We start from the raw sequence: 27,627 nt of genomic DNA, 5'->3' as shown, positions 1-27,627 counted from the left end.
TCTATAGCCTTAACTAAGCTAGTTTAGAAGATAGCAAATATAAATGTTTACCTAATCCTTTTTACATCTTTAGTAGCTTGGATTAATTCATGAAGCTTGTTAAAATTAGTTACTCTAGACTTAACATCTTCCAGTTTAATTTTGTCTTTTGAAACAATAATTTGGGAGAAAAGAAGACAGGCTATTTCATTCAGCAGAAACAATCTGGTCTTCTCATCTACATGTGGTTTGGCACATTCTCATATTGCTTACCTTCAGAATTTTGTGAAATAGAACAGTAATAATGTGTGAGGTCAGTTCAGGGAAGGCATTATCTGTAAGTGTTGGAAATGTTCTCTCCAAGCCCAATTTTCAAGTAAATTCTGTCTGTTTTTCTTAAGGGAAAAATTATTCCTAATAATATTCTGGCATATTTTGCTCATAACTATGTCAACAGAAAAATGATGCTTCTTAGACTTTTTTTTTGCTCCTATTTCTAACTTATGTTTCTTTCTCATATTAGATTCCTACCACTATTAAAGTTCTTCCTTAAAACCCTAAGATATGTCTGTTTGATGATGCAGTGGGCTATGAATTTATTTTTAAAAATTTTCAAGATATTTTCATGCAAGAGAAATCTCAAATCCTTTTCCTTACAGGATATTATTCCCAAGTTTAACAGTTTATTAATCTTTAAAGAGAAGGAAAAGGATTAATAGACTAGAATACTTAATAAACCTAGGTATACCTAGAATACCTAATGAACAAGTCAACCTGCAGAAATCCTGTTGGAGTAAACAGTCTCTAGTAAGCCACGGTCAAATCTGACAACAGGAACATGCCACTGAATTTGTCAAATGTAAATAAAAGGGGTTTAGCTCTGTGGGGAACCTATGAAACGTCTAAGATTCAAGAAAGGAATAGAGGCTCCTATATAGGTAACATCCATATAAACTTAGCTAGCAGCACATCAACAAAGCCATGTTCAACAATGACTGAGTCACACAGATCTTTTTGTGGAAATGGTAGGGATTGTGTTGGCAGTCTGGGATCAGGTTATTATTGCCACCAGAAACGATGAAAAGGATTATCCTGAAAGAGGATAAGGCTCCCTAAGGGCCACTTAGTGATCCATCTAGATCTTGGGAGGAAACCATAGAAAGTGCCTATGGAACACATCACTGTGAGGATGGAGGACGTCAGAAGACATGAGCTGGTCACTAGAATTCTATGTGCCTGAAGTTTGCTGTCCTTCATGGACTGAAAGATGAAAAACATCCACATTCCACAAAGAAAAGAAAAGAAAAGGATCTCCAAGTAACCCAAAGAACTCAGCCAACAAGCTGTGCTGGAACAAGGCCGTTATTACAGTCTGCCACCCAGCACAGCATCAGTTCATAAAAACTTGACTCTCCCATCCTCAGCCACATCAGTTTTTCCCCAGTGCTAGCTCCATTGTTGAGTAGATTATCTCCCCTCTTGGCTGGGTGGGAGAGGGAATTATGCTCTGTAAAGTTGTTATGAGGAAATTGCTTTGTGGATCCAGGACCAACACTCCCTCGGTGACTCCAAGAGTGTCTACATCTCCTATCCTCTCAGTCAACACTCCACCTACATTCCTCATCAAGATACTCAGTCTTTTCAGCCTTCATCTGCTGTCCTGTGGCCCCTGAGTTTTTCTCTGTAATATCTGTGCTACTGGTCACCCTTTCCCAGGAAGTTGGGACCAGCCCAAGTGATGTGATCCTAGCCAGCATTTTCTTTGGCCTGAGGAGAAAAACTTCCTAGCCCCTCCTGCCTTCCATTCGAGGGGGTATTCTCTTGGTCATCCTCAGGTGTTTGAGGATGGGAGGAGCTGTGCCTAATCTCCGTATTCTAACAGTCACTTTTCTGCTGCTCAGATCCCTAGATCCAAGTTCCCCCCCCCCCCCCCCAAAAAAAAAAAACAAAACAGGGAGCCTGAGACCTCAGCTCAGCAGCCTGTCATGTCGAGAGAGCCCAGCATCTCAGCCCAGCTTAGAGCTGAGCTTCTTTCAAGGACCACACAAAATGTCTTGTGAAGAGCCATCCTTTGGCCCATATTGTTGAGCATTTGATCAGCCAGGAACTGTTTGAGCCCCTTCTCTTCAGAAGTACATTTCTGACCCCTCACAGCTGTACTGGTAGAACCAGGAAGTACCAACCTGAGCTGTCCCCTCCCTAGTCTGGCCTCTTGTTGCTGCTGTATCAGCATCATTTAGATCCTGGGGTCTTCCAGGTGCTGAACTGAGGGTTCCTGTGGACAGAAGGATGGTTCTTCCTCCTTCCCAGCATCCATATCCTCTTCTAGATCATTGTACCCAGGATGAGCACCGTGCATTTACTATGGCAATTGCCTTAAAAGCAAATACTTTAGTTCCTCTGCCTCTGCATAATTTCTGCACAAGATTCCTTGACTGCCTCTCCCTCTGCGAGCCCTTCCTGGAGCCAGTTGCAGAAGATGCTCCTGGGACCTTGCTGCCTGGGACCTTGCTGCCTGGGACTTCTGCAGAGCCTTTCCCTAAAACTGGACAACAAAGGTGCATTGGATTCTCTGGATGTGGCAGAACTTCCTGAACACATCAGGGCCCTGAAAAAGTAGCCATAAAGGCCTGCACAGTATGTTTCATCCCCAGACTGAACATATGTTGTCAGGACATCCAGCGATGAAACTTCAGCTCCGTGCCTTCCAACGGCAACTTAGTGTATCCACAAATAAGAGCAGCATTTTAATTCATGGCGCCATGGCAGATACTTGTAACCCAGGATGCGTGCAGTGACGAGCTTTAGCAGAGGAAAGGAAGACACACCTACCTCCTCATCCTCTGATTGATGCCATCTTCTCCGCTTGGGCCACGGTCCTAGGACGTTAGATGTCCAAGAACAGTAGCAGGAGAGGACGCCTTGAGGCCGCTTCTACCTGACCCTCGGTGAAAAGGATGAGAATGAGACAGGAGCATTGTGCCTTTCTTTGTGCCCCCAGCACTTCGCACGATGCTGAGTATGTCACAGGTGCTTACTCCAGGCAGCTTGACTAACACTGTGTTTTAAGGTTTACAGAAAGCTTTGCCTACATCATCTCATGCAGCCTTCGCGGTGTCCCTGTGAGAGAAGGGCACAGGCACCTGGGGGAGCAGGAGGTGAGGCGGCCTTCACTAGGATTTCCTGACTTCAGTACCAGCCCCCCCCCACCCCCATCCACTAGACCAGATGTTCTCAAGGCTTTTTGGTCTCAAGATTCCTTTATATTCTTAAAAAGTTCTTGAGGACACTAACAAGCTTTTGTTTATTGGGTTATATCTGTTTTTATCATATTAGAAACTAAAACTAATGCATTTTAAAATATTTATTCATTTTTTAAATAACACATAAACCTGTCACATGTTAAAAATATTTTTTCATGAAGAGTAACTTTTAAAGAAATTCGTGAGATGACATTGTTTTGCACATTTTTTAAAAGTCTTTTCTGATATAATTGAAGTTGAATATTTTTGTATCTGTTTCTACATCCAGTCTGTTGCATATTTTGCCTGAAGTATGTGAAGAAAATCCAGCCTCACACAGAAAGTAGTTGGAAAAGGAAGGAGTATGTTAAAAGGCAAATAGTATCTTAGTACTTTTATGGAAATGATTTTGACCCTTGGACAGCCTGAAAGGGTATAGGAGGCCACCAGGGGTCTACTCTATGACACTGTGCTACCTCTCATATTCCGTTCTGCAAGTAAGAAAATTGGGCTCAGAGATGGCAGGTCCATTAGCCAGAGTCCCACAGCTAGGAGGTATCATTTGTTCAGTTGTTTGAATCGTGTCCAACTCTTCATGGCCCCATTTGGGGTTTTCTTGACACTGGAGCGGTTTGCCATTTCCTTCTCCAGCTCGTTTTACAGATGAGGAAACTGAGGCAAACAGGGGCAAGTGACTTGCCCAGGGTCACAGGCCAGTAAGTATCTGAGGCCAGATTTAAACTCAAGAAGGTGAATCTTCCTTACTCTCTGCCGAGCAAGCTATCCACTGCACTATTTATCTGCCCTAAAACATAAGATTAGAAAAGAGCAAAAATCCCAATTTTCAAAAGAAGAAAGGACATAGTCTTCAAATTATGGGCCATAATTTAAACTTGACTTTGACTCCTAGAAAAACTCCAGAAGAGATTGCTAAAGGGACATTTGGTGAACGTGTAGATAGAAAAGTGGTGATTACAAACCCCTACCATGGCTTCATACAGAACAGTCCATGACAGATTAATTTCATTTCTTTTTTTTATATAATTACCACACCAGCAGATAAGAGAAATATGGCAGATACAGTTGATTTCAATTTTAGCCAAGCTTTTGACAAAGTATCTCATTCTTTTCTTGTGGAGAAGAAGGAAAGATGAGAATAGGGCTGGATACAGTCAGACAGTCAGCCTCGCTGGTCCGTATGGCAGGCGGTGTCTAGTATATGTGCCTGGCCCTGGGCTGCATGACATTTTAGGCATAAATGTCATGCTCATCCATTTTGCATATGGCAGAAAGCTGGATCCAAAAGGATCTTAATAGACTAGAGAGATGAAACGCAATAGGGACAAAAGCTAAGTCTTGTTCTTCTCTACAGAAATGAACTTCACAGGTATGAGTTGAGGGAAGCAGGAAAGACAGCAGGTCTGGGGAAGAGCAAGTGATGCAGCAGCCCCAAGAACCAGTAGGGTTATGGGCTACATGAAGAAGGGCTGAGCATGAATAGAGAGGCGATGGCCCCACTGTGCCCCGCCTTCGTCAGACTTCCACCATCATTTAAGAAGGACATGGATGACCTGCAGAATCTCCAGAGGGAGGCAGCCAGGCTAGTGCTATGCCTTTAGTCTAAGACGTGACTGGTTGAAGGTACCAGGTGGGTTTTAACCTGGGGGAGACCTCAGTGGGGACCCAACAGCTGCCTTCAAGCCTTGGAAGGTCTGTCATGGGGAAGAGGGCTTAGATGTCTTCAGTTTGGCTCCAGAACCAGGACCAATAGGTGGGTGTTGCAAGAGGAAAATGGAAGCCCAGGATGAGGAAAGCATTCCCAAGAATTAGAGCTCACCTGGGATGCCTTCAGAGGTGTCTTGGGTTCATTGATGGGTCCTCTATTTAAGGCAAACCTAGTCTGAGTAACTTTTTTTTTTTTGCCTTTTGGAGGGCAATTGGGGTTAAGTGACTTCCCCAAGGTCACATGGCTAGTTTTTGTGTTAAGTGTCTGACGCCAGATTTGAACTCAGGTCCTCCTGACCCCAGGGCCAGTGCTCCATTCACTACACCACCTAGCCACCCCACTAAGTTACTTTCTAAAAGAATTTCCATGAGGACATTAAGGCCCTAGACTTCTTTAGCCCCTCTGGTTACACCAGACAGCCACCCTCTGAACAGCGGCTTAGGATTGCTAAATAAGATGTGTTCCAAATAGATATGAATCCTAAACACGACACTGAGTAAGTCCATTTGTTTGCTTTGACACAATATTTGGGTCAGAATAACTTACTACACAATATAATAGAATAAGGGCACTACAGTTAAACCTAAGCAAATATACACAGAAAAAAATCCATGCTGGATCTATACAATTTTAAAGCCATAATTTCTTAAAAGATATGATTCCCCCAATTTGTGAAAGCTTCACAAATGCTATTATTATGAAAGGAGGAGAGGCAGCCCAGAAAGACCTCTGCCGCTGCTGCCATACAGGCTACTTTTTATGCTCTCTAAAACCTTTATGAGAATGGTCTTTGCACACATGAGGGAATCCGTAATGAAAATAGCAGAAGGGAAGAGGGGAGTTTCCACATCGTTTTCTAGAGCAGACCATATCTTCACAATTGCCCAATAGACTGAGATGTAGAGACAATGTCAGATCCCACTGTATTTGTTATTGGTTGATTTTAGAAAAGCATCGGACTTAGCAAAACAAAATGTCCACAAAGGTATGTCTCCCTTCCATATATTAAGTCATGTAAATCTCTGGTAGGTGCAAGTTAACTTTGCTCAGTAGTCTGCCGATCATTAAGATTAAACAAGGCATAAAACCCAGTAGACACATGTTTACCAAAGCAGTTTGCCAGTATGACAAAGGATGTCCTACACAGAGTTCATTTAGGAGAAAGATTCCCTAAAGATGGCAGAATTCTCCACACAGTCACAGAATATTCAGAATTCTCCACACAATCACAGATCAGAGCTCATTTGGACCTTACTAATAATCATTAAGTCCAATCCCTGCTTTTACAGATTTTTTTTTTAAAGCAAAACAAAACATGACAAAACACTGAAGCCTGAAGAGGAGCTGATTTGCCCAAAGTTACACAGAATATAACACAAAGTGGCAGAACTAAGACATGAAACTAGGTGTTGAGGTCTGACACTGTTTCCATTATGCCATGTCAGATGCTGTCACTCACACAGAACATTGTGATGATCACATCAGAACTAAGCCTCCCAGGACTTCAGTGAGATCCATACAAATTCACAAGTGATCCATCTGGCCATCTACAGTGGGAAACCAGAGTGGATGAAAAATACATACTACTCAGATTGTGACATACCATTGAATGGGAAGGCCATTGGATTATTCTCTTAGCATCTGTATCTTGAATAGGCATTACATATGAAATATGAATTGAACCTAGGATTGAATAGGTAGAGAGCAAACTGAATCACATTTTAGAAAATTGTCAATGATTCGCAGCTGTATATAGCCACAAAAGGCCACCTTGTTCACATCAGTATGCTTCTAGTGATTCTGTAACTGTGAACTGGAAGAAACCAAGTTCTCAGACAGTGAGAACTGAAGGTGACCCAAAGGACGATGGAAAGGAATATGGTGGGTTCATCATATTCATTAGGAATTCTTACATGCAGAAAGTACCAAAGACATCATCAAAGACACACATCAAAGGAAAAGGGAGTAAATCAGCTATATAGGAGAAGTGAGACACAATTGACATGTAGCCAGAATGCTGCACTGGTCTCCACCAAATGCTTTTTGTTGTTTTTTAAAAGCAAATTACAAAGACAAAGGAAAGTTTCTGACACATTGGGGAGGTTCTCTCTGAAGGATTTATGAAGACTCAACTCACATAGGGTAAGAAAGCATGGTGTGCTTTGTGCGCTACCATAAGATAGATCGTGTAGACTGTGTCTGTTGAGAATATATCCGCACCAGTTAGGCCATAGATCCACAGTGTGGGTATAATTATAGAGGAAGTGACTGTTTATTCTGAGAGTTGACCAGGATATGAGCTGAATTAGCCTGTTTTCTGAGAAACAGTAAACATCTTAATGGCAGAGGATGGGTTTTGTCATCCTGGGGGAGAACAAGAAGCACATTGGAGAGCATCCACTCCTCTGGGGGCTCCCCGACCCCTTGGTGAGGACAGCAGGACTCGCTTCCTTAGTTCCAAAGGCTCTCCTCTGGACTTCAAGACCAGGCTCACACTGGCCTTGTCTTTCAGGAAGTCATTTAGGGGGTCAGCTTTTGAATAGTTATATAAACCACTTAGTTTGTCTCATTGATCCCAAGGTTCTCCCAAGGAGCTACTTTGATTCAGAGCAAGTATATTATGTGATGCACCTTTCTGTAGAGTTAGAGAAATCTTGACTTGACAGATTATCAATCTGCCTGACTTTTGTAGTACAGAAACTTTTTTTTTCAGGTTGTCTTTCTTGAGAAAGATAGTTTCTACCCTAGCCACATGCCTTTCTTTATCTGGAATTCCTTTCCTTTATGGAAACCTGTCAGTAAACCTCCATGCTAGAAATGTCCATTTCCATTGCAACTTTGCTGATGGGCATCCCCCTGCCTATGATTGGGAAACCAGTAAGACTTAGAAGAAGTACTTGGAAGTACTACATACTGCTCTCTAATATACCTGGTCTTCTTCATGACAACTGATGCATGAAGTGAAGCTAAAGTGAGAGCTTGACCAAGTGCTTGGATCAACCCTTTACAGGATTCCCCAGCCTGATACCTGTGACTAATGAGATTTGCTTGTGTCTTGTTCTGCTGTTTACTATGACCAGGTTCCATATACCCTGTCCCATTTGGTTTCTTCAATTGCATCCCTTCACATTCCTTCCCATAGCCCTTGGGTAGCTCCATTTAAGCCTCAAGACTTTTGGGACATTCCCTTAAACACACCGAATAAAGAGGCCTATTGCTTTCAGCATTGACTAGCCTAGCTAATTTCTCACCAAAGACATCCTTTTAATTCCCAGCAATGAAGCTTTTCAAAAGCTGACACTTCCAATACAACCACAGAGTACACAGGTACATATAGATATTCAGTGTCTTGAAAATTCCTAAATCCTCTTGCTTGAAGAGTTTTGGTCCTTCAGCTCATTTCCATCTTGTGCTCCACACTTAATCCAGTTTCCTTTAACTGAATGGACCTGAATATTATCTCATATAATCATTGTCAACACTAAAGGTCAATTTATCGTAAGTTAAATTAGAAAACATGAGTTAATGAATTTAATGTGAAGAAGTCTTGATGTTAAATCATTGGGATAAAAATCCTTCTATAAAAGACATGGACCAGCATCCAACAAAATGCTGACCGCATGAGCATATTGTTTTTGCTAACATCCTGAAAATTCATGAAATCAAGTTGCTTTTAAATTCTATGAAGTTCTTCAGAATCTAAAAAAACTGAAACATTGGATAGTTAAAGTAGAGAGAAGTGGTTTACGAACGACGACAGCAAATGTTCCAAATAGGAAAACCGTGCTCCTCCCTTCATAAGTGCTGCCGTCCAAGTGAAAAACTGCCTGCAGGAGTGAGCTTGATCTATATGTTTTTAGTGAATTGTAGTAAGTGTTATTAGTAGTAATGAAGACACATTAACTCCGGTCTCTTGACAACGCTTGTAGCAGTTTCTTAGTACTTTTATCAACATATAAATTTTACAGCTGGCAATATGGGAATTTGACTAGTACATTTTTGTTTATAAAAAAGGGTAACAACATTATAACTTCTTCATATTGGTGAATTATGAATCTTGACTTTTAAAGCTGAGAAGTAAAATAAGCCGGAAGTGCTTTCATGTTATGGTAGAACCTCTCTTTATTACTCACTGGAAGAAATGAAAATGTCATCTGACAAATGGAATACAGGAGTGGGGGTGAGTGGCTCCTTTGGGCTCTTCGAGGAGCTTCTGGGGAGTTGTCATTTTTGTGTGTGATGGTGTTCCACTCTGCTATGCTAGTGCTAGATAGCTAAAGCTAATTGTTTTTTTAATTATTAGTTTATTATTAAATTGATAGACTTTGGTTTTAGGTAGAAGTTTGTGGTCAGTAGAAAGCACTGCAATATTTCTGAAATGCAATTAGGGATCTGTTTCTTGTTCTGTTCTAGACCTGTAGGGCTAATTGTCCAGCTACATCCTCCATCCAACATGTCTGTGCTTATGGACCAGCTGCATGGGCAGCACATGTTAGAGTCCAAACAATAGACATAGTTGTTCTGTTTGGTTTTTCTCTGGATAGTTCTAAGTCGGATCCTTCCGAATGATTATGGTTCCCATCTGGAGACGCTACAGTGCTCTAGGTCTTACTGAAATCAGCACATTGTCATCTGCAAACAAAAGCTCTTGTAAGACCCCGCCATCAGTATAGAACCCTTCTTCCATTTGAACTCTGTATTGAATATCCTCCGTTCTGGTAGCAAGCTCCTTTCCCAACAGGTATGTTCTTGTTGGGCATCTAGGCAACACAATGGATAAGAGCACCAGTCCTGGAGTCAGGAAGACCTGAGTTCAGTTCCAGCCTTAGACACTTACTAGCTTTGTGACCTTGGGCTAGTCACTTAATCCTTTTTGCCTGAGTTTCCTCTTCTGTAAAATGAGGTGGAGAAGGAAATGGCAAATTCCTCCAGTATCTCTGCCAAGAAAACCCCAAATGGCCTTATGAAGAGTTAGATGAGACTGAAATGGCTGAACAGCAGCAAATCTTGTTTGCCACCTCACTTAGGTTAATAATTTGGAAGTCACTGAGCAGACTTTGTTCTGTTACTATATCTCCTAAGGATGTAACCACATGATTCTTCCATATACATGGAAACATCTTATTGGAGAAGAACCTTTAAGTCCTAAAACTTAAGCTGACATTTTGTTTTACAAAAGCCTGCCTTATAACATCATTGTTATTCCAGTGATTCTGTATGACTGTGAGTCACAGAATATAGCATTCTTCAGAGAATTAAATTGCCAGGAGGCAAGGAAGGAACGCGTGGTGGGCGAGAGTAGACCACAACACATCACAAAGAATTGTGCCGGAGAAGCGGCATGCAGTGGCTGTGAGGGGAGTGACTGACTAGAAGAGGATGTGGGCCAGACATGCGGCAAGAGCATACGCAGGGTGGACAGCCCACGCGCTCCACTGGTGTCCGCACAGTGTCAGGATCTTTGGAAGGATGTGGATGAGAGTCAGACAGTATAAGAAATCATGGCCAGGATGACCACTAGAGGGCATGGGATCCTCACAAGGATGAGACCACAAATCCACAGAAATAGAAAGGTTTGTCATGTTGAGCGGCGCCCATCCCCTAAAAGGTCTGCAACTCCACCACGTTTTGGTAGGCTGTGTCAGTGAGTTGCAGTGAATGGAACAATTCATCACCTAAAAGCCAATGCTCTGATGATGGGCCTCTCCAAATCCAGCTCACTTGTCTGGTCCTCAGATGACAAGCAAATATAATTCATCACAGGGCCCCATGCAAAGTCGTGTTCTGCTAGTGACCCAGGATCTCTGCCATAACATGACCAGGCAATAGGCATCAGCACTTTAAGTCACAAATCAGGTTACCCATATTTCTTTTAGGAAACCTAATTTTCAGGTACCTTTTTTTTCCCCAATTTATTTATTTTTAGTTTTCAACATTTGCTTCCATAAGTTTTAAATTTTCTCCCCCCCTCCTCTCCCTCCCACTCCAAGATGCAATCTAATATAGGCTCTACACATACATTCCTATTAAACACATTTTCACATTAGTCATGTTGCATAGAAGAATTATAACGAAGTAGAGAAACCATAAGAAAGGGGAAAAAACAAAATAAAAGAAAATCGTCTGCTTCTCTCTGCATTCCAATTCCACGGTTCTTTCTCTGAATGTGGATGGCATTTTCCACGCCGAGTTCAGGTACCTTTTTTAAAAGACACAAAATAGCTCCTTTCTTTTCCTAGCTAAGTCCTGCCAACCTGAACCCACTGCTTCATCATGACATGGAACTGACCCCTCACTTTTTAGAAGCAAAGAATCATTGATTTACAGCTAACATGGACCTCAGGGGCCATCTTGTTCAACCCCTCTTTTGCAGATGGGGAAACTGAGACCCAGAGAGGTGAAATGGGCAATAACTACCAGAGGTCTTAGTTCTTCTGACTCCAAACCCAGCATTCTGTCTTTGGAATGTACATTCCATGTATTATCAAATTGGAAAAGACTGAGTGTGGGCCTGGTGACAGATGGCAGGGCTGTCATGTGAGGACCAGCAGAGCTAAGTTTGGAGAAGTTCCTCACTAGAGTGGCCTCTAGCTACTGATTTTTCTCAGCTATACCAACTTATGAAGACTATCTGCTTGGAAAAGGAGTGCCTTGTTATGTACACAATGGAAGAATTGGTCACACCAATTAAATCACAGGTCTTAAAGTGTGGGTATATTCTAGCTAAAATAGTATGAATATTTCAGATAACCAGAATTCAACAAATTGGACCCCTTCAAGAGCCAATGACTTGGCACTGTGCTTCTCTAAGAGAAATGATAGTTGTAGAAAACAAGCTCGTGTAGGGCATTTAGCCAAAAAATTATTGGCTTCCTAGAGGTGCTATAGATTACAACTATGGAGCTGCAAGACCATGGCAGATCTCTCCAAATGATGGATGACCTAGTGGCTGTGCCTGAAGTCACTGCAGTGAACTCAGCACTAAAAAAGTGAGAACTTCCAGCCACAAATGAGGAGATTTCCTTTTTCCTTCTCAATTTGAGTGAAGCTGTTTATTGATTGCCTACCAATGATGTGAAAAGCACTTTGCTAGGCACTGATGGACAGTCCAAGAAGGGAAAAGGCCCCTTTCCTGGCCTCAAGATAATCAGTCCAACTTCTGTTGACTACTTAGCAGTTCACATTGAATGTAGACTAGAGATGTGCCTGTCTCTTTTGTACACATGCATTTTTACACAGAGTTCAAAGCAGAATATTAACACTTCTCCATAAACCATACATAGCATCTTGTCACTTTGTAGACATACTGTGTAAATATATCCTCTGTTTAGACTTCTGGTGACTGTCTTTGCTGTGATGCTATTATTTGGACCACTGCTTAAATGGATGGAGGTGGGACAACTGTTCCCAGTGTTGCAGGTCATTTTCTTTTCCTATTGTAGTATCTGACCACTTCATTTGTATCTTCTTTTTCAGAGCTAATACCAAAGCTGCCCCTCTGAACATAAACAAAGTCTCCAATAGCCTCCTTAATTTTGGCAGAAAGTTGATCGGTCCAGCAATGACCACAGGCAATGCTGTTGGCCCTGTACCCAGTGGCAACAGTGGCAGCTCTCCTGCTGCAATGACCATCAGGACCCCAGCAGAAGCCCCCCGGCACCATCACCCACCACAGCAGATGCAGCAGCAAAGAATGATGAAATCAGAAAGCATGCCAGTTCAACTCAGCAAAGGTACAGAAAAGAATGCAAGTGAAGCGGACTCAAACTTATATCGTAAGATGGAATTTCTTAAGCCTCTTATATAAAAAAAAAAAGAAACCTGTGGTTTTGAAATACCTCATTCAGGTGATAAATATTTTAGAGTCGTTTTTAATTCAGTGTTTTAATCCAATTTTAAGCCAGAATCCATTTGTTTTGCTTTGTTTCCTAAATCAAAAGCACGATTAAAAAGTAATTTATGGGTTTTCAGATGTTTAGATTAAAATTCATCTGTAAACCCTTCAGATGCTTAGGCAGCATCAGACAATATGCTATCTGCAATATAATCTGAGATTGGCAGTGCTCAGTATTAAACTTGTGATTACTGGCACTGCCGTGCAGGAGAGGTATTCTGAAATAACCTTGCCAGCCTGGCTGGGTCATCCTAGCTTGGGCTGGGGGTTCATGGTATAAGATTCAGACAGACTAATACAGTAATGTCTCACCAGAGACTCAACCAGAGGTCACCAACCCAGTGATTTGACTGTTGAGATCATCAAGAACCTGGAAAGAATGAGAAAGGCCCGTCTAGCAGAAGTCCTAGGAGAGTCTTTCCTGACAGCCTGTTTCCTATACATTTTTGCTCAGTTGCAAGAGGCTTCGTTGACTGATTTCTCTGACCAGGGAAATGGCCTCAACACTTCATCCATAAAATGGGTATAATGGTGCTTTCCCTCCCCCCTCCCTTACATAGTGGTTGAAAGAAGCATGACTGGTTTAGAAAGGCAGGTTTGCTGGCAGTGTTGAGATTTCCCTTGTGAAGCAGGAGGCAGGAACACTGCAAGATCCCAAAGCTGAGCCACCCAGAGCCACACCCTGCAGGGGCTCCATGGGAGAAGTAGCCCTCTGGGAAGCCTGGTCATTTATGTGATCCTGAGAGTGAAGATAGGGCTAACATTCGATGCACTCAGTCTGAGAAGGTAGCAGAGTGATCAAGCCTGTACTACTCCTATGCTGAGAGAGGAGAGGCATCAGGTGTCTAGAAAGTCTACTCTTGTCAGTACTTCTCTTGCCTAAGAATTCTGGCTCAGTGAGCTGTTACCAAGTGCATGCACACACACATGCACACACACACACACACATACACACGCACACACACACACACAGGCATTCCTTCCTAATACGAGTTTTTCTTCTGCCTTTGCTGTCTTCACATCTTCTATTAGGAGTTAGTCATTACATAATTAGTATCTTAACTTTTATTAAAACGTTCAGTTTCCCTTGCACAAGAATAACTGCTTTAAATTATATTCCTTACTTTTTAATGCAGAGCCATCACATATGATTTAAAGAAAGGGAGACTTAAAATCATTAGCATATTGTAAATGTGTTTTAATGCCAGGAGACATGCCCACTTCCAGAATGGAAATGAATGCTATTTTATATATTTCTTAATTGTACTGTTTTATTGTTCTGAACAAATATAATTTCAATATTGCTTTGATAACAAGCTATAGTCAGTAGTAATTCTAGCTGATGGCAGGCAAATGAGTCAGAGAGTCTCTAAGTACTGTATTTTAAATTTTCTGAGGAACCAAGCCAAATGACTCTAGCAGAATCAAGTTGGGTCTCTCAGGAAATGGCAAGTATTAATACCACTGAGTGAGAGAGGAAGTGCAAGGAGACGGAACAATCGATGAAAGCCCAGTCCCCAGTCGTAAGAAGACAACAGAGCACTTAAGAGAAGTGTTTGGAACATGAGGATCACTGGGGGGTTTTGTAACCAATCCCCGGACTGAAAAGGAGCTCTTCACATTTACACAGAATCGTAGCTAGAGCTGCCAGCAATCATAGAGATTATCAAGTCCAATCTTTTCTTTTACATATAGGGAAACTGAGGCCTTGAGAGCAAAGTGACTTGCCCACAGTGACCTAGCTGGCCACTGGCAGAGCCAGCTACACTAAACCCACTTTCTGTGAGTAGTGATGGTGCTTTAATGCACCATGCTTCTCTGGAGGGACACTTTAGAAATACAGACCTAGGTGGTATGGCTTTCTTTGGTGAGTTACCTTAAGGGTAAATATATCAGAAAGCAAAGGGGGAGGGAAGAGTGTGAGACTGGCAATAGCTTTATAACCTCAGATGAGTCTGACCCCTCTGAGCCTCAGTTTCCTCGTCGGTAAAATAAGGACACTGAATTAGGATGATCCCTAAGGATCCTTCCAGCCACAGAGTTCTATAATTCTTTAAAATAAAACCCTTTAGAGTGGAACATAATTCTTTGCTAGAATTTCTGGATGCCCATGTCTCCTTCTCCCAAGTATGCCCAACTTATATCACCTCATTGATAAATTTGAAACTCTATCAGCTAGTCTGATAAACAGCACAGTAGTCAGCCTGTTAGGAGACCTAGTATTAGGGACATGATTTTAAATTATCTCAGAGCTATCTGTAGAAGCAGTAATCAGTCATATGCACAGTGCCTTTGAGGGGGGGAAAATGTAATATCTTTTTTAGCGTACTCTGCTGGAAAATTCACGAGTTTTGAAAAATTGTTGTTTACAAAGATAAAAATGCTTATGTGGTTTTCATAACATATTCCACTTCTTGATTATTCATGCTGATATAGAAAAACAGCATTATGGATAATCCAAAACTAATTTATGATTGACTTGGAATACACTCTGTGGTGCAGGGGACACCAGATTTGCCTCCCTGATTATGGGGGGGGCTCTGGATGAGATGAAAATGACCCCACATTCCCTGGCCACATACTAAGGCTGCCAGAGGAGGTGACCCTGGGGTAACGGGGAGGATATAGATGGCAGGACAAGGATTTAAAAGCCTCTGAAGTTATTGACAGAGCAGATGAAACAGATGAAAGCAGATCATTGAAAGTCAACTGTGGAAAAGAAATGAGGGATTTTAATGTGTCAATTAATGACTATTTTATAGTCTACAAACTCCTCCTTGCTTTTGTTGTTTTCTAAACTCCTGTCAGGCAGATGTTTTACTTTATTTCAGTTACAGGAGGAATATAAAAGGGGATGCTATTAATTGATCTGTGGGAATGTAATTACAACCCAGCAAATTCTAAATGAGCTGATCATGTTGCAAATCATAACTAAAGCAAGTGCCCAGGGCACCAAGGAGATGGCATTTAATTCAGAAATGGATTTTTCACTATATTGTAAATACCAAAGGGGGAACCACTAAACCTATTAATCATATGGTGTGTGTGTGTGTGTGTGTGTGTGTGTGTGTGTGTGTGTGAAACCACTCTAAAAGACTGGACATCATTGCTTCTTTATGCACCAGTTAATCATGAAACAGCATAGGAATTTATATCATTTTGTATAGGGAAAATAGCCTACTGATAGCAAATTGATTATGCTCATTATTGAGCTAACCATCAAGAAAACAGCTCTGTGACCAACCAGGAACAAAAAGCTCAGTGGCCCTCCTCTCTAAAGTGGGTTGTGCTCTGAGTATTTCACAAGATCTGGAAGGGGGGAGGGAGACTCCTAGCAGAAAGACCCCTCTTACTCCTCAGTGCCCTTGGGTCACCCCGCTCTTCTCCTGTGTTCCTTTGTCCTTCTTGGTCTTGAACGTTTCTTTCTTAGAAGTTGTAATAGAAGTCTAGAATATGTAATAGAATATGTAATAGAAATCTATAATAATAACCCACATGCCCAAGAGCATGCCATCCCTTTGCACACTGACATTCCACAAATGTGTACAGTAACTCATCAGATTTTTAATTACTTAATTTGCACCTAAAAATGTACACTTGATATGTGCTGTTTTAAAAACACTTTTGTCTAGTACCTGACAGTGCTTAAGTCTACTTAAAGATAAATGATTTTTGATGAGAGAAAATTATTTTTGCAAGCATGCCTTCTTAATAAATCTAGATAATATTAATAAATATAAATAAAAAGAAGCTAATTTTTAGCTGACTCGATTTTTTTAACAAAAAAAGGAATGAATATAAAACTGATAATAACTTTGTTTTTTGTTTAAGGGGAGAGCATTTTGAAAGACCTAGAGAAATGATGAAATACACACAGTAAAATACTTTGATATAAGTTACTTTTGGATTGATACAAACTGGTTTTTCTTTGGGGGGAAAAAAAGAAAAACTTTCTTAAAAGATAACGCTTTTATATTTTGAATTTGTTCCTTGTTTAGAATAATTGTTCCATTTATTTTTCCAAGTTGTGTTCTGTGTTTTCAGGAGTTGGATAGAATGAAAAAGCCTTTGGACTCTTAAGAGGGAGAGAAAATTTCATTCTGTTACTTTATGAAAATCTAATTATTTTTTCTTATGAAATCTAGGAGATGTAGTTACAGGAAGCGATGCTCAGGTTTCTGTTCCTGTCCAGACTCTAACTGACCTCCAAGGTACAGTCACTATGGTGACATACTTTATCTCTGTTTGCCTGCAGCATTTTCATTGTGTTCTCCAAGAAACTCCAATGCCATTCTTGTTTTCCTTTATTTTCCATTTGTACTGCCTCCCAAGTCACTGTCGCTGTCCAGCCACTAAGTGGCGCTGTTGTTCCGAACAAAAAGCTCCTTTCCATCAAACCCAAGTGATGATCACTGACTTTGGGCTGGGCTTTCTCTTGACTGCTAGTTTCTTCTCTCGCAAAAGTTCCATTCACCTGGTATTTTCACGCTTTGTTTTGTGTGGCTGCATAGATTAAGGAGCTCTTTCTCTTGCCCAGGTGTGCTATGACAGCCTTAGATTAATATGGGCTAAGTGTAAGCATCCGTGTGCTGTGATTAACAGCATGTACTTGTACTTCAAAAGACTTTTCTGCCTGCTTTTGAAATAAATAGTAAAATGAAGGCCTTTGTATTACAGTTTTTATCAAAGAATTAAAACATTCTGTGACAAACCACCATAATGCAGTGACTAATGGTGATATAATGGAAAATAAAGAGCATTATACTTAACTTGTCAGTGCTTTCTAAGAGAAAGAAGGCATTTGCATCCTTTAAAAAGAGTTTAGTTAAGAAGTTATTTAAAAGATAACTCACCATCAGCACCTCTAAGGGAGCTATAAATTAGACAGATATTTCAAAATCATTCTAGATTTCATTATAATATCTTTGAAATGGAGGCAAGTGGGGGAGGGTTAGATTACAAGACCCCTTCTAATTAATTCTAAGCTGTTTTTTGAGTCTAGGGAGATAAAACACATCTCAAAGGTGTAAATGCAAATGTTTATTGCATTTTTCCTTCATTGACTTCAGATGCTTATGATGCAGTTAAGTCATACAGTACAATTACCTGATCTTAGTTGAGCTTATAGTGAAAGGGAAACGAGTCACACCTGGTACAGGCACCTTGTTATTATTGTAAAGGCCCTCCCACACATAGAAATGTGAGCCTTTGTTGGGTTCTTTAAATACAAATGTTCACCCCAGATGTGAACTCCCCTCCTTCCATCATTTCCTGCTGTCAATGGAAGTTCTTTCCTCAACAATAATAATAATATTAATTCCTCTATAGTGCTTTCCTCAATAATTCTCTGAGGTAGATAGTATAAGTATTTGCTATTCCCATTTTCTAGATGAGAAAACTAAGACTAAGTTAAGCGACTTGCTTTTGATCATATAACTATTAAATATCTAAGGCAGAATTTAAATACATCTAAGTGGCACAGTGGTTAAAGTGATTTATCTTTCTGAGCTCAAATCTGACCTCAGACGCTTAATAGCACATGACCTTGGGCAAGTCATTTAACCCTGTTTGCCTCAACTTCCTCATCTGTAAAATGAGCTGCAGAAGGAAATGGCCAATTACTCCAGTATATCTGCTAAGAAAACCCAAGTGGAACCACGAAGAGTCAGGCCCCGCTGAAATGACTGAACAACAACAAACAGTTCCTGATATCAGCTTCAGGTTCCGCCCTGTCCTACCCCTGCTTGGGACGTGTCCCTCCCAGCCCCACATCCCTCTGTTTCTCCTCATCGAATCAGTAACGAACAGAGGCACAGCCTTCTCCTGACCCCAGCCTAATCGCCTCTTCTTGGCATGCTTTAATGCCTACACCTGTTAGCGATAGAGGAGGGAGAGAAGAAGGGAGGGAAAACCCATCCCAGAACTCTCCTCAGCTCAGCAAAGGGAAGGGAAGGAGGGAGGATGCATGGCATAGAGGAGGGAGGATGCATGGGATAGAGGAGGGAGGATAGGAAACAAGAGGAATGGTTGGGGGAAATAACCCCCTCCTCAGGGCAATGCCTGACCACCACCCCTCTTCCATAGCCTCATTCTGGCACCTCCTGGCTCTCAGACCCTGTCCCACTCCCTCCCTGAGCCTTAGAGGCTCATCTTCGACCCTCACCCTTATGTCTCACCACAAGTACCCCTAGCCCCTGAAGCTTCTGGCTTAAGCATAGGAGAGTATACCTGAACCTTCCTAAGGGAGAAACGTGTTCCCACTGAATGGCAGATATGAAAAGGGACTTTAGCACTGGTAGGCCTGCAGCAGGGAAGATGGTGTGTCCATGGCAACCTCGATTACTGCTCTTAGCACCTTGTCCTGTAGGAACACAGCAATCAATGGCAGTTAACTACTCAGAGAACTTCTGTGCCTCAGGTCCTTGCTCAGATATATTGATGAATTCATCGATGTGGGTCCTCCCTCCCCCAGTGCAAACCACAGTCCATCTGTGCCTGCATCCTCCGCAGCTCTTGGCCTGCACAGCCTCCCTGGGGCTTCCTCTGGACCTTTCGGCCTTTTGTGAATGATTGTGCAACACCCCAGGGGGTCTGGTAGCCTTCGTTCTCATTTCATGCCAAATCCACATAATTTTCTAGTCATACATCTCAGGGCTGATACTCTGCCACTTGTGTTATATATCATCCTTGGCAAAAAAGCATCCAAAGCTCCTCTCTGCTTACAGCTCTCAGGCCCAGAGCACGATTACCTTTTAGATCTCCTGCAATTTTGATTCTTTAAATGTCAAAGTGTTCCACAATTTGCCACTATCCAGGAAAATATCAGTATTCAAAAGATGAGTTTTTTATCGGAGGCCAGCCCATTATCTTTGATACACTGGATGTTTTAGCAAATGTTATCCAACTCAGTCTTCCCCTCTTAGTCATTTCTAGGACCAAATCATTGCTTTTCCATCTAGAAAGAGACAGACAGACATATGTATATGTATATATTAGCATATGTTCCGTATTAGCGTGTGTATGTATACTAATTCACTGTGCTTTCATGCAACCTGCAGATCAAAATAGGACAATATGAATCAGCAATATGGATTAAACTTAATTTTATAGGTTGGTTCCATAATTTTTGGTACCATTTCTTTAGGAAAATGTATTTTGAGATCCCAGTAGCCAATTTATGAGCATGCCTTTAGACCACAATCTTTCGAAGACTACTTATATCTAAATATATGAAAAGCAGACATACGCAGTGCTTTCAAGCTAGCACTTCTCCTTTATTTGTTTATTTATCTGATCTTGGAGGATCAGAGTTAGGTGGAAAATTGAGATTCTTGTGTGGTCATCCCTTCACGTCTCTTCTCCAACATAGGGGCTAACAAATGGCGAGAGTGGAAGATTTGACTCTTACCTTGCCCTACTCCCTTTGATAAAATTTTTAATAAAAGTGTAAATGGGCAAAAGACTGGGGAAGAGGCTTGGGTCCCTTATAATTCACACCTGAATAATGACTTTGAAGAACCAAGAGTTGATTCTCATTTGTTATAAATTGTTCATCCCTTAGGGATAACCTTACATAAATGTCACAATCTGATTTTTAAGTTTTAGATCAAATTAACCTCAAGTTCTTTTTCTCTGAGAATGATAGAAAAGGAGCTCAAAGGAACCGTAGCAACCATCTTGTTTAACCTCTTTATTTTAGAGATAGATAAACTGAGACTCAGTAAAGTAAGGTGATTTACCTGTGCGCGATTAGCAAGTGGCCGCAGAAAATAGTAACATAAATTTAGAGCTGGAACAGTCCTCAGAGGTCATTTAACAGACAAGGAAATTGAGGTCTGAAAGTTTGAGTGCCTTGCCAAAGTAACAGGACTAGGATTACAACCTAGGTATTCTGACTCCAAACTCAGCACCCTTGCTACTATACCAAAATTTATGTTTATAGGCAGTCGTTCTTCCAATTTATGTCTTCTCTTGATTTCTGAATTTGTTTTAGGTAAAAGATTTTTATTTCTAATGATTATTACATCTTTTTTTTTCATTTTAAGCTAAATATTATAGTGTGTCCCAGAAATCTTCAATAGCTTAAAACAGTGCTAAGACTTTTGGAATACCCTGTTATGTGTGACCCAGGCATTAAGTCTGGAGCATTTTGCATAAGACTCTCCTAACTGGTAGAAATAGCAGTGACACAACCATGAGGAATGGAGTTGGTGCAAAAGCTTTGGAGAAGAGAGATAGTCATCTTTTCTACTTAGAAAGAGAGACACACAGAATTCCAGAATTTCTTGAGGCAAAAATGAAGATTATCTTTCGGAGCCTCTCAGACCAACTCAGCTGCTCTCCTAGAGAGCACAGCATGGCAGAGATCCCAAGCACCATTCTTTTCAACAGGAGGTTCTTGAGCAAAATGCTACAGGCTAGAACCTAGGATACATGAAGATGGATTTTATGTGACATCTAATGGACATGGGTAGAATACGGTGCATAGTGTAGAAGGTGTATTATATGGAACAGATTTTGTTTAAATGAGTTGTGTGCTGCTGCTTTCAGATCCTCGACAGAGAGTAAGAAGAGAGGATGGGTTGTGATGGGGAGATGAGCCAACACAACCTGTTTGACTGATGCAGGAAAAACTGGGTTGTGGTGTGGCAGGCAGCAGGGGCTTCTTTTTCTAAAGAGAATTCCATTTTCCATGGGGGCATGCAATGTACTCTTCCTAGATCTGAAGGTTTCTTGTTTATGCATTGAATGTGCTGCAGTCAGTTTAGAAGCATTCATTAAGTTTTTACTATGTACCAGGCGCTCTGCTAAGCTCTGGGAATAAAAGGGTAACACAGCCCCTGCCCTCAAGGGACTGTGGAAGATATGGGACTTACGGAAGAGAGATATAAATAACGAGATGTATCCACAATCCATACCAGATTAGATGGAATGTCATATCAGAAGGGAAGGCACTAGCAGCTGGGACCACCACGAGAGGCCTGCAGATGATGGGCTTGAGGAGGCCAGGACACTAGACACTCGAGGCAGACCTGACAGAGCTCCCTGGGAACCCCTGGGATTCATTGAGTGCAGTGGTGGGTGATGACATGAGCAGGCCTGTGCTTCAGGAGTTCTATTTAAAAACTGGCTCCTGACCTTGTCATTCCACTGGAATACTTCTTTCCAGAGTTACTTACCAGTGGTCTCTTAGTTGCCAAATCCAGTGGCCTTTTCTCAAGCCTCCTCCTTGACCTCTTGGCAGCCTCTGATGCTGGGAATCACCCTCTCCTCCCTGATGCTTGCCCCCTCTGGCGTTCCAGTACACCCCCCCCCCCCGTTGGGTCTCCTCCTGCCTCTCTGACGACTCTTTCTCAGTCTCCCTTGCTGTAGCCTCATCCAATCATATTCTCTAACCATAGGTTTCCCACAGGGCCTTCTCTGGGCCTTCTTCTCTTCTCCCTCTATACTGCTGCTCTAGGTGACCTCATCAGCTCCCACAGATTTAATGACCATCTTTGTCCTGATGATTCTCAAATCTCTCTCTCTCCCACCCCAGTCTCTTTGATGACTTCCAATCTCACATCTCCAACTGTCTCTCAAACATTTCAAACTGGATGTCCAGTAGACTTCTTAAACTCAACATGTCCAAAGCTGAACTCATGTTTCACACTAAATCCTCCCCACTCCTACCTTCACTTTTACTGAAGAGGGCAGCACGGTCCTCCCAGGCTCTTGACCTTTGGGTCATCCTGGCTCCTCACACTCTCTCCCCTGCCTACCCCCCATATCCAATCTCTTACCAAGGACTGTTGACTTCACCTTTGCAGAATCTTGCCAATATGCCCCCTTCTCCCCTGTAACACTACCCTCACTTTGGTGCAGACCCTCATCACCTCACACCTGGGGGGGGGGGTCTGCCTGCCTCAAGTCTCTCCCCACTCCAGTCCATCCTCCATTCAGCCACTAAAGTGATTGAAGTCCTTCTGTAGCCTAGCCCTCTCCCATGTTTCCATCTTCTTCAGCATTGCTCTCCACCACATCTTCAGTCCAGTGACTCTGGCCTCTTTGTCTTACAAGTAAGTCTCTTGCTTAGTGCCAGGTTTCTGAGAAAATCCAAGAAAACAGGAGACCACACATGGTGTCAGAAAAGGGTTTGTCTGCTGAGTTGTGTCTGCAAGACTAGGAGCTCTAAGCTCTGACTCCGGTCATCTCCTGAGAGTGCTGGCCGTGAGTGCTAGTGAGCCTTCCCTGGTAACACGCAGACTGTACTTTTCAGGATGATGACCCAGCAGGACCTGTGAGGAACAACACGGATCCAGCGGAAGGTTTTAGGCCACATACTTAAAGTTGGAAAACCTTTGAGGCAGAAGTATACTCTATGCGCCTCCTCCTCCTTGGTGACTTTGGACAGTGTCTCAGTGTCTGGGCCGGTGGTGGACGTTACCCTTTGCCTCATTTGTAGACCACCCTATTTAATTGTAATTTGTTGGTTTGTAACAAATTGTCTACAAAAGCAGTTTGTGAGTTTGTTTCCTGTTTGCTCTCACAAAACGGTGCCAGCTCTTTAGCCTTCAAGGACTGAAGGCTTTCTGCCTCCTTAAGACTGGAGCTAAATGTTCTTCATTTTACCATTTTGCATATTTATTAAAAATAATGTGTATCATAGGTGCTAGTACACTTTTTAATTAATATTTCTATAGCTGTCATAGCCACATTCATGAATTTATGTGGCAGCTTGCTTTCAACATGCTATAATTACCTTAGAGTAAAAACAACAGCTATGTTTGAGAACTTGCTCCTAGTTTTAATGGGTAATCCTGGGCAAGCTCGTGAGTGACTCACCTCCGGGCCTTCTTTTCCTTGCCTTTAAAAATGACCTACTTCTAAGCAAATAAGTCAAAGAGAGAGTCTTCTGAGGTGTTAAATACTTCCCAATCCCATTTTACAGAGCACTCGGGAGCTTTGCCAGGCACGTTTGAAGCTTTCATCTGGGCACTGTTTGGCGTCAGTCTTTCTATACCGTGTCTCCCTGACTCCAAGCCCAGGGCTCTGTCCACTATACCATCCTGGCTTTCAAACAGGAATTACGGAAATGTTCTTTGTATCATAAGCATGTCCTGTGGTATATAAGCAGCAGTGAAAATGTTTAAATTCTTCCTCTTGTACCTAAATAAATTTTTCCTCGTATGTCTTCTGGAAAGTGAGAGTTACTAATATCTCACTTTGAAGATCACTAACCCCACAAGTCCATTTCTCCAAAAAATAGCCAAAAACCCTTAGAATGCAGGATTCCAGAAGGCAGTGGAATAGATCTTTAATGTGATAGAGGATTTCCAAGCATACTTAATAAAAAGACCATAGATTCATAGATGAAGGAAGAGTTGAAAAAATATAATGTTTAAAAATATTTTTATAAATCCAATGAGAGTGTTATAGGAAAAAAAATGGAAAAGAAATGAAAGGTCTGGAAGAAAGAATGTAAAGAATTAACAGTTTAGCACAAGAGATATAAAACCTTATCCAAGAAACCAAATCACCAAAAAGAAGCAAATGACTCCATGCAACATCAGGTAATGTTAAAAACAAATTAAAAAACTGGAAAAATAGAAGGAAATAAAAATACAAAGTATCTCATAGGGGAAAAAAAAACCAATGACCTGGAAAAGAGATTAAGAAGGAAAAAAAAGTAAGAATGATTGGAGCATCTGAAGACTGTAAACAAAACAAGAGCCTAGACATCCTCTTTTAAGGCATTAGAACCAGAGGGCAAAGTGGAAATAAAGAGAATCCACTGATCACCTCCTGAAAGAAAGCCTAAGATGAAAGTTCCCAGGAGCATTATGGTCAAATCCCAAACATTGAGGTACAAACACACACTGCAAGGAACCAGAAAGGAAGAATTGCAGAGCCAGCGAATCCCAATAAGGATCACACAGTTCAGCAGCCGCCGCAGTAAAGGAGCAGAGCGTGGATCGTATTCTAGAAGGCAGAGGTCAACAGTAAATTACCCAGAAAAACTGAGCATCATCTTATATGGGTGAAAATGAACCTTCAGTGAAACAGAGGACGTCCAGTCATTCCTGATAAAATAAACAGAGCTACATAGAAACTTTGAAGTTCAAACACAGGAGTTAAGGGAAACGTAAAAAAGGTATAGGCACAAACCAACAGTGGTAAGGGACCAGAGATAAAGTGCTTATAGTCTGTTATTAACAGGGGTCATGGAGAGAGTCTAATTAAGTAGAAGGCTTGGGAGTGATTCCGTTATGTCATGTTGATCTTAAAAGAAGAATGAAAAGAGAGAGGAAGAAGGAAGATTAGGGAAAATTCTCTGGCATAATTGGGGTATACAAGGAGAAGGCTGTACAAACAAGGGGGAGCGGGGTACAGCTGACACCTGAACCTCACCTTCATCTGAACTAGTCAAAAGGAGGAAAGAATTCACACACCAAGTTGGGTACAGAAATACATTTCACTCCATGGGGAAATAGGAGGGAAAGGGGGGAATTAGAGAGGGTAGATTAAGGGAAAGATTAGTACTAAGCAAAACAAACTCTTAAGAATGCACAAAAATATTTATAGTTTGTTTTTTTGAGGTGGCAAAGAATTGGAATCTGAGAGGAGTGCCTGTCATTTGAGAATAGTTGAACAAATTATAGTATATGAATGCTATAGAATACTACAGTGCTCTAAGAAATGATAAAGGGGTTAATTTCAGAGAAATCTGGGAAGACTTGTAGGAATTGATGAAGAGTAAATTGGGAAGAATCTCAAGAACAATTTATACAATGACAACAATCCAGTAAAGATAAACAATTTTGAAAGACTGAGGACTGTGATCCACATAAAGACCAAGCAGTATTCCAGAGGACTAATGATGAAACATGCTACCAGATGGACAGACGGACAGACAGACAGATAGATATTAAACATGACCAGTGTGGAAATCCATTTTACCTGTCTATACGTGTTTGTAACAGGGGCTTTGTTTTTCTTTTGTTCTCAGTTGGGGGGAGGGAGGATAGGTGGGAGGGAGACAGAATGGATTTTTGCTTAATGAAAAAAAGTAAAATTTAATCAAAAATAAACAAGCAAACGTGTAGATATATTAAGACACCTAAGTGGTCTAGTGGACAGAGTGCTGGAATTTGAGACAGACAACTCTGAGTTCAGATTCTGCCTCTGACACTTCCTGTGTGACACTGGACAAGTCATTTAACCTCTCAGCCTCAGTTTCCACATCTGTAAAATGGGGCGGATAATACCTGTCAATGCCTATCTCAGTAGTAACACCTATCTACCATATTATGAGGATCAAACAACATATGCAAAGTTCTTTGCAAACTTTAAAACATTATATAAATGCTAGCTGTTATTATTAGCTATCTGTGATAACTGGATATATTTAATGATACATTCCTCAGGCTTATATAAGGATGGGGAGATTTGGAAAATTGGGAAGAGTGAAAAGATCTTTTTCAGAAATAGCTTTAAGATACTAAATAAAAAAGGACAAAAATACATTGGCTTCTGAATGGCTGAGGAAACTAAAAAATACAAAACTCTTCTCTCTTGTTTCATATTACTGGTATTAGTCATTTTGAAGGCCACACCACATTCTAATTCAGTTCAGGGTTTAGAAGCATTTTTAAAAATGTTCCAGGAGTGAGTCTTTGATAGGAATGATGACATCAGTAAAAGACATGAATATTTCTAAAATTTGTACTTTAAAGTAAAAATGTAATGATGTTGTCTTATATCTGATATTTCATTTGACTAAGGTTCAGGACTCAGGGGAATAAATGGAAGTAAAGAAATGTGGTCAACAGCAACAGAAAGAAAATTCCTGAGAAAACATACACAATTAACCTTTAATACTCTCGTTTTCAGCTGGTGCTAAAACTACTTTTGAAAAAGCATAATGATCATAATTTTCTCTCCCTGCTCTGTTCCCCCCAAAACAAGGAAAATAAAAGGCAAAAAAATATTTGTGAAAAACAAATATATATAGTCCCCACATTGCCCGTTATGTGAAATGTGTGCCTCAGTCTGCGCCTTGAGTCCGTTGGCTATCAGGAAGTCGGCTGCATGATGCTTCTTCATTTTATCATGAGCCCTCTGTGTTCATGCTTGGTCATTTCATGGATGAATTCTTAGGTCATTCAAAGTTGTTTATCTTTACAGTGTTGTTATTGTATAAATGGTTCTCCTGGCTCTACTTATTTCCCACTATATCAGTTGATACAAATTTTCCCAAATTTATCTGAAATTTTGTCTTTCATCATTTCTTATAACTTAAGAGTATTCCATTAGTTTCATATACTAGAATTTGTTCGATCATTTCCCAACTGGTGAGCACCCCTTCATTTCCAGTTCTTTGCCACCAGAAAAAGAGTTTCTGTAAATATTGTACTTAAAGCTCCTTTTTCCTTTTCCATTGATCTCTTTGGGATATAGTCTTTGTAATGATACTACTTTGTAGAATGACTGTGTCCATTCATAGTTTCACTAATAATACATTAATATACCTGTTCCCCCAGCACCCTTCCAACATTTGTCATTTTCTTATTCAGCTTTGTCAGTCTGATAGGTAGGAACCAGAACTTTGCAATTCTTTGATTATTAGTTATTTGAAACATTTTCATGTAGCTTTTGATCAGGATTTTATCCTTTGAAAAGGATCTGTTCATATCCTTTGATCGTTTACCAGTTGGGGAATGACTCTCATTCTTAACATTATATGTATGTTTCTCCCCACTCCTATATTGTTCTGTCTTGTCAAAAGATCCTAGATTTGGTAAGAG

The 27,627-nt window shown here is 41.1% G+C and overlaps 1 protein-coding gene across 13 annotated transcripts in view; it reads left to right on the top strand.

Moving 5' to 3' along the window:
- The window catches only part of TBC1D5 (TBC1 domain family member 5), a 630,316-nt gene that overhangs the window by 536,992 nt on the left and 65,697 nt on the right, over positions 1-27,627 (top strand). For 11 of the 13 annotated variants that reach the window (XM_069088446.1, XM_069088447.1, XM_069088443.1 and 8 more), the window contains 2 exons: positions 12,424-12,680; positions 16,987-17,052. In XM_069088446.1, the coding sequence (XP_068944547.1) occupies positions 12,424-12,680; positions 16,987-17,052 (323 nt within the window). Of the gene's footprint in view, positions 1-12,423; positions 12,723-16,986; positions 17,053-27,627 lie in introns of all 13 variants that reach the window. The other 2 variants (XM_069088451.1, XM_069088452.1) reach the window with 2 other exon arrangements.

This window comes from Petaurus breviceps, unplaced genomic scaffold (genome assembly GCF_028583685.1).
Source record: "Petaurus breviceps papuanus isolate PSGF00001 unplaced genomic scaffold, PetGlider_PUasm1.0 185, whole genome shotgun sequence".
NCBI lineage: Eukaryota > Metazoa > Chordata > Mammalia > Diprotodontia > Petauridae > Petaurus > Petaurus breviceps.
The sequence above is the reverse complement of the archived record's forward strand: the minus strand, read 5'-3'. Positions and strand labels throughout refer to the sequence as shown.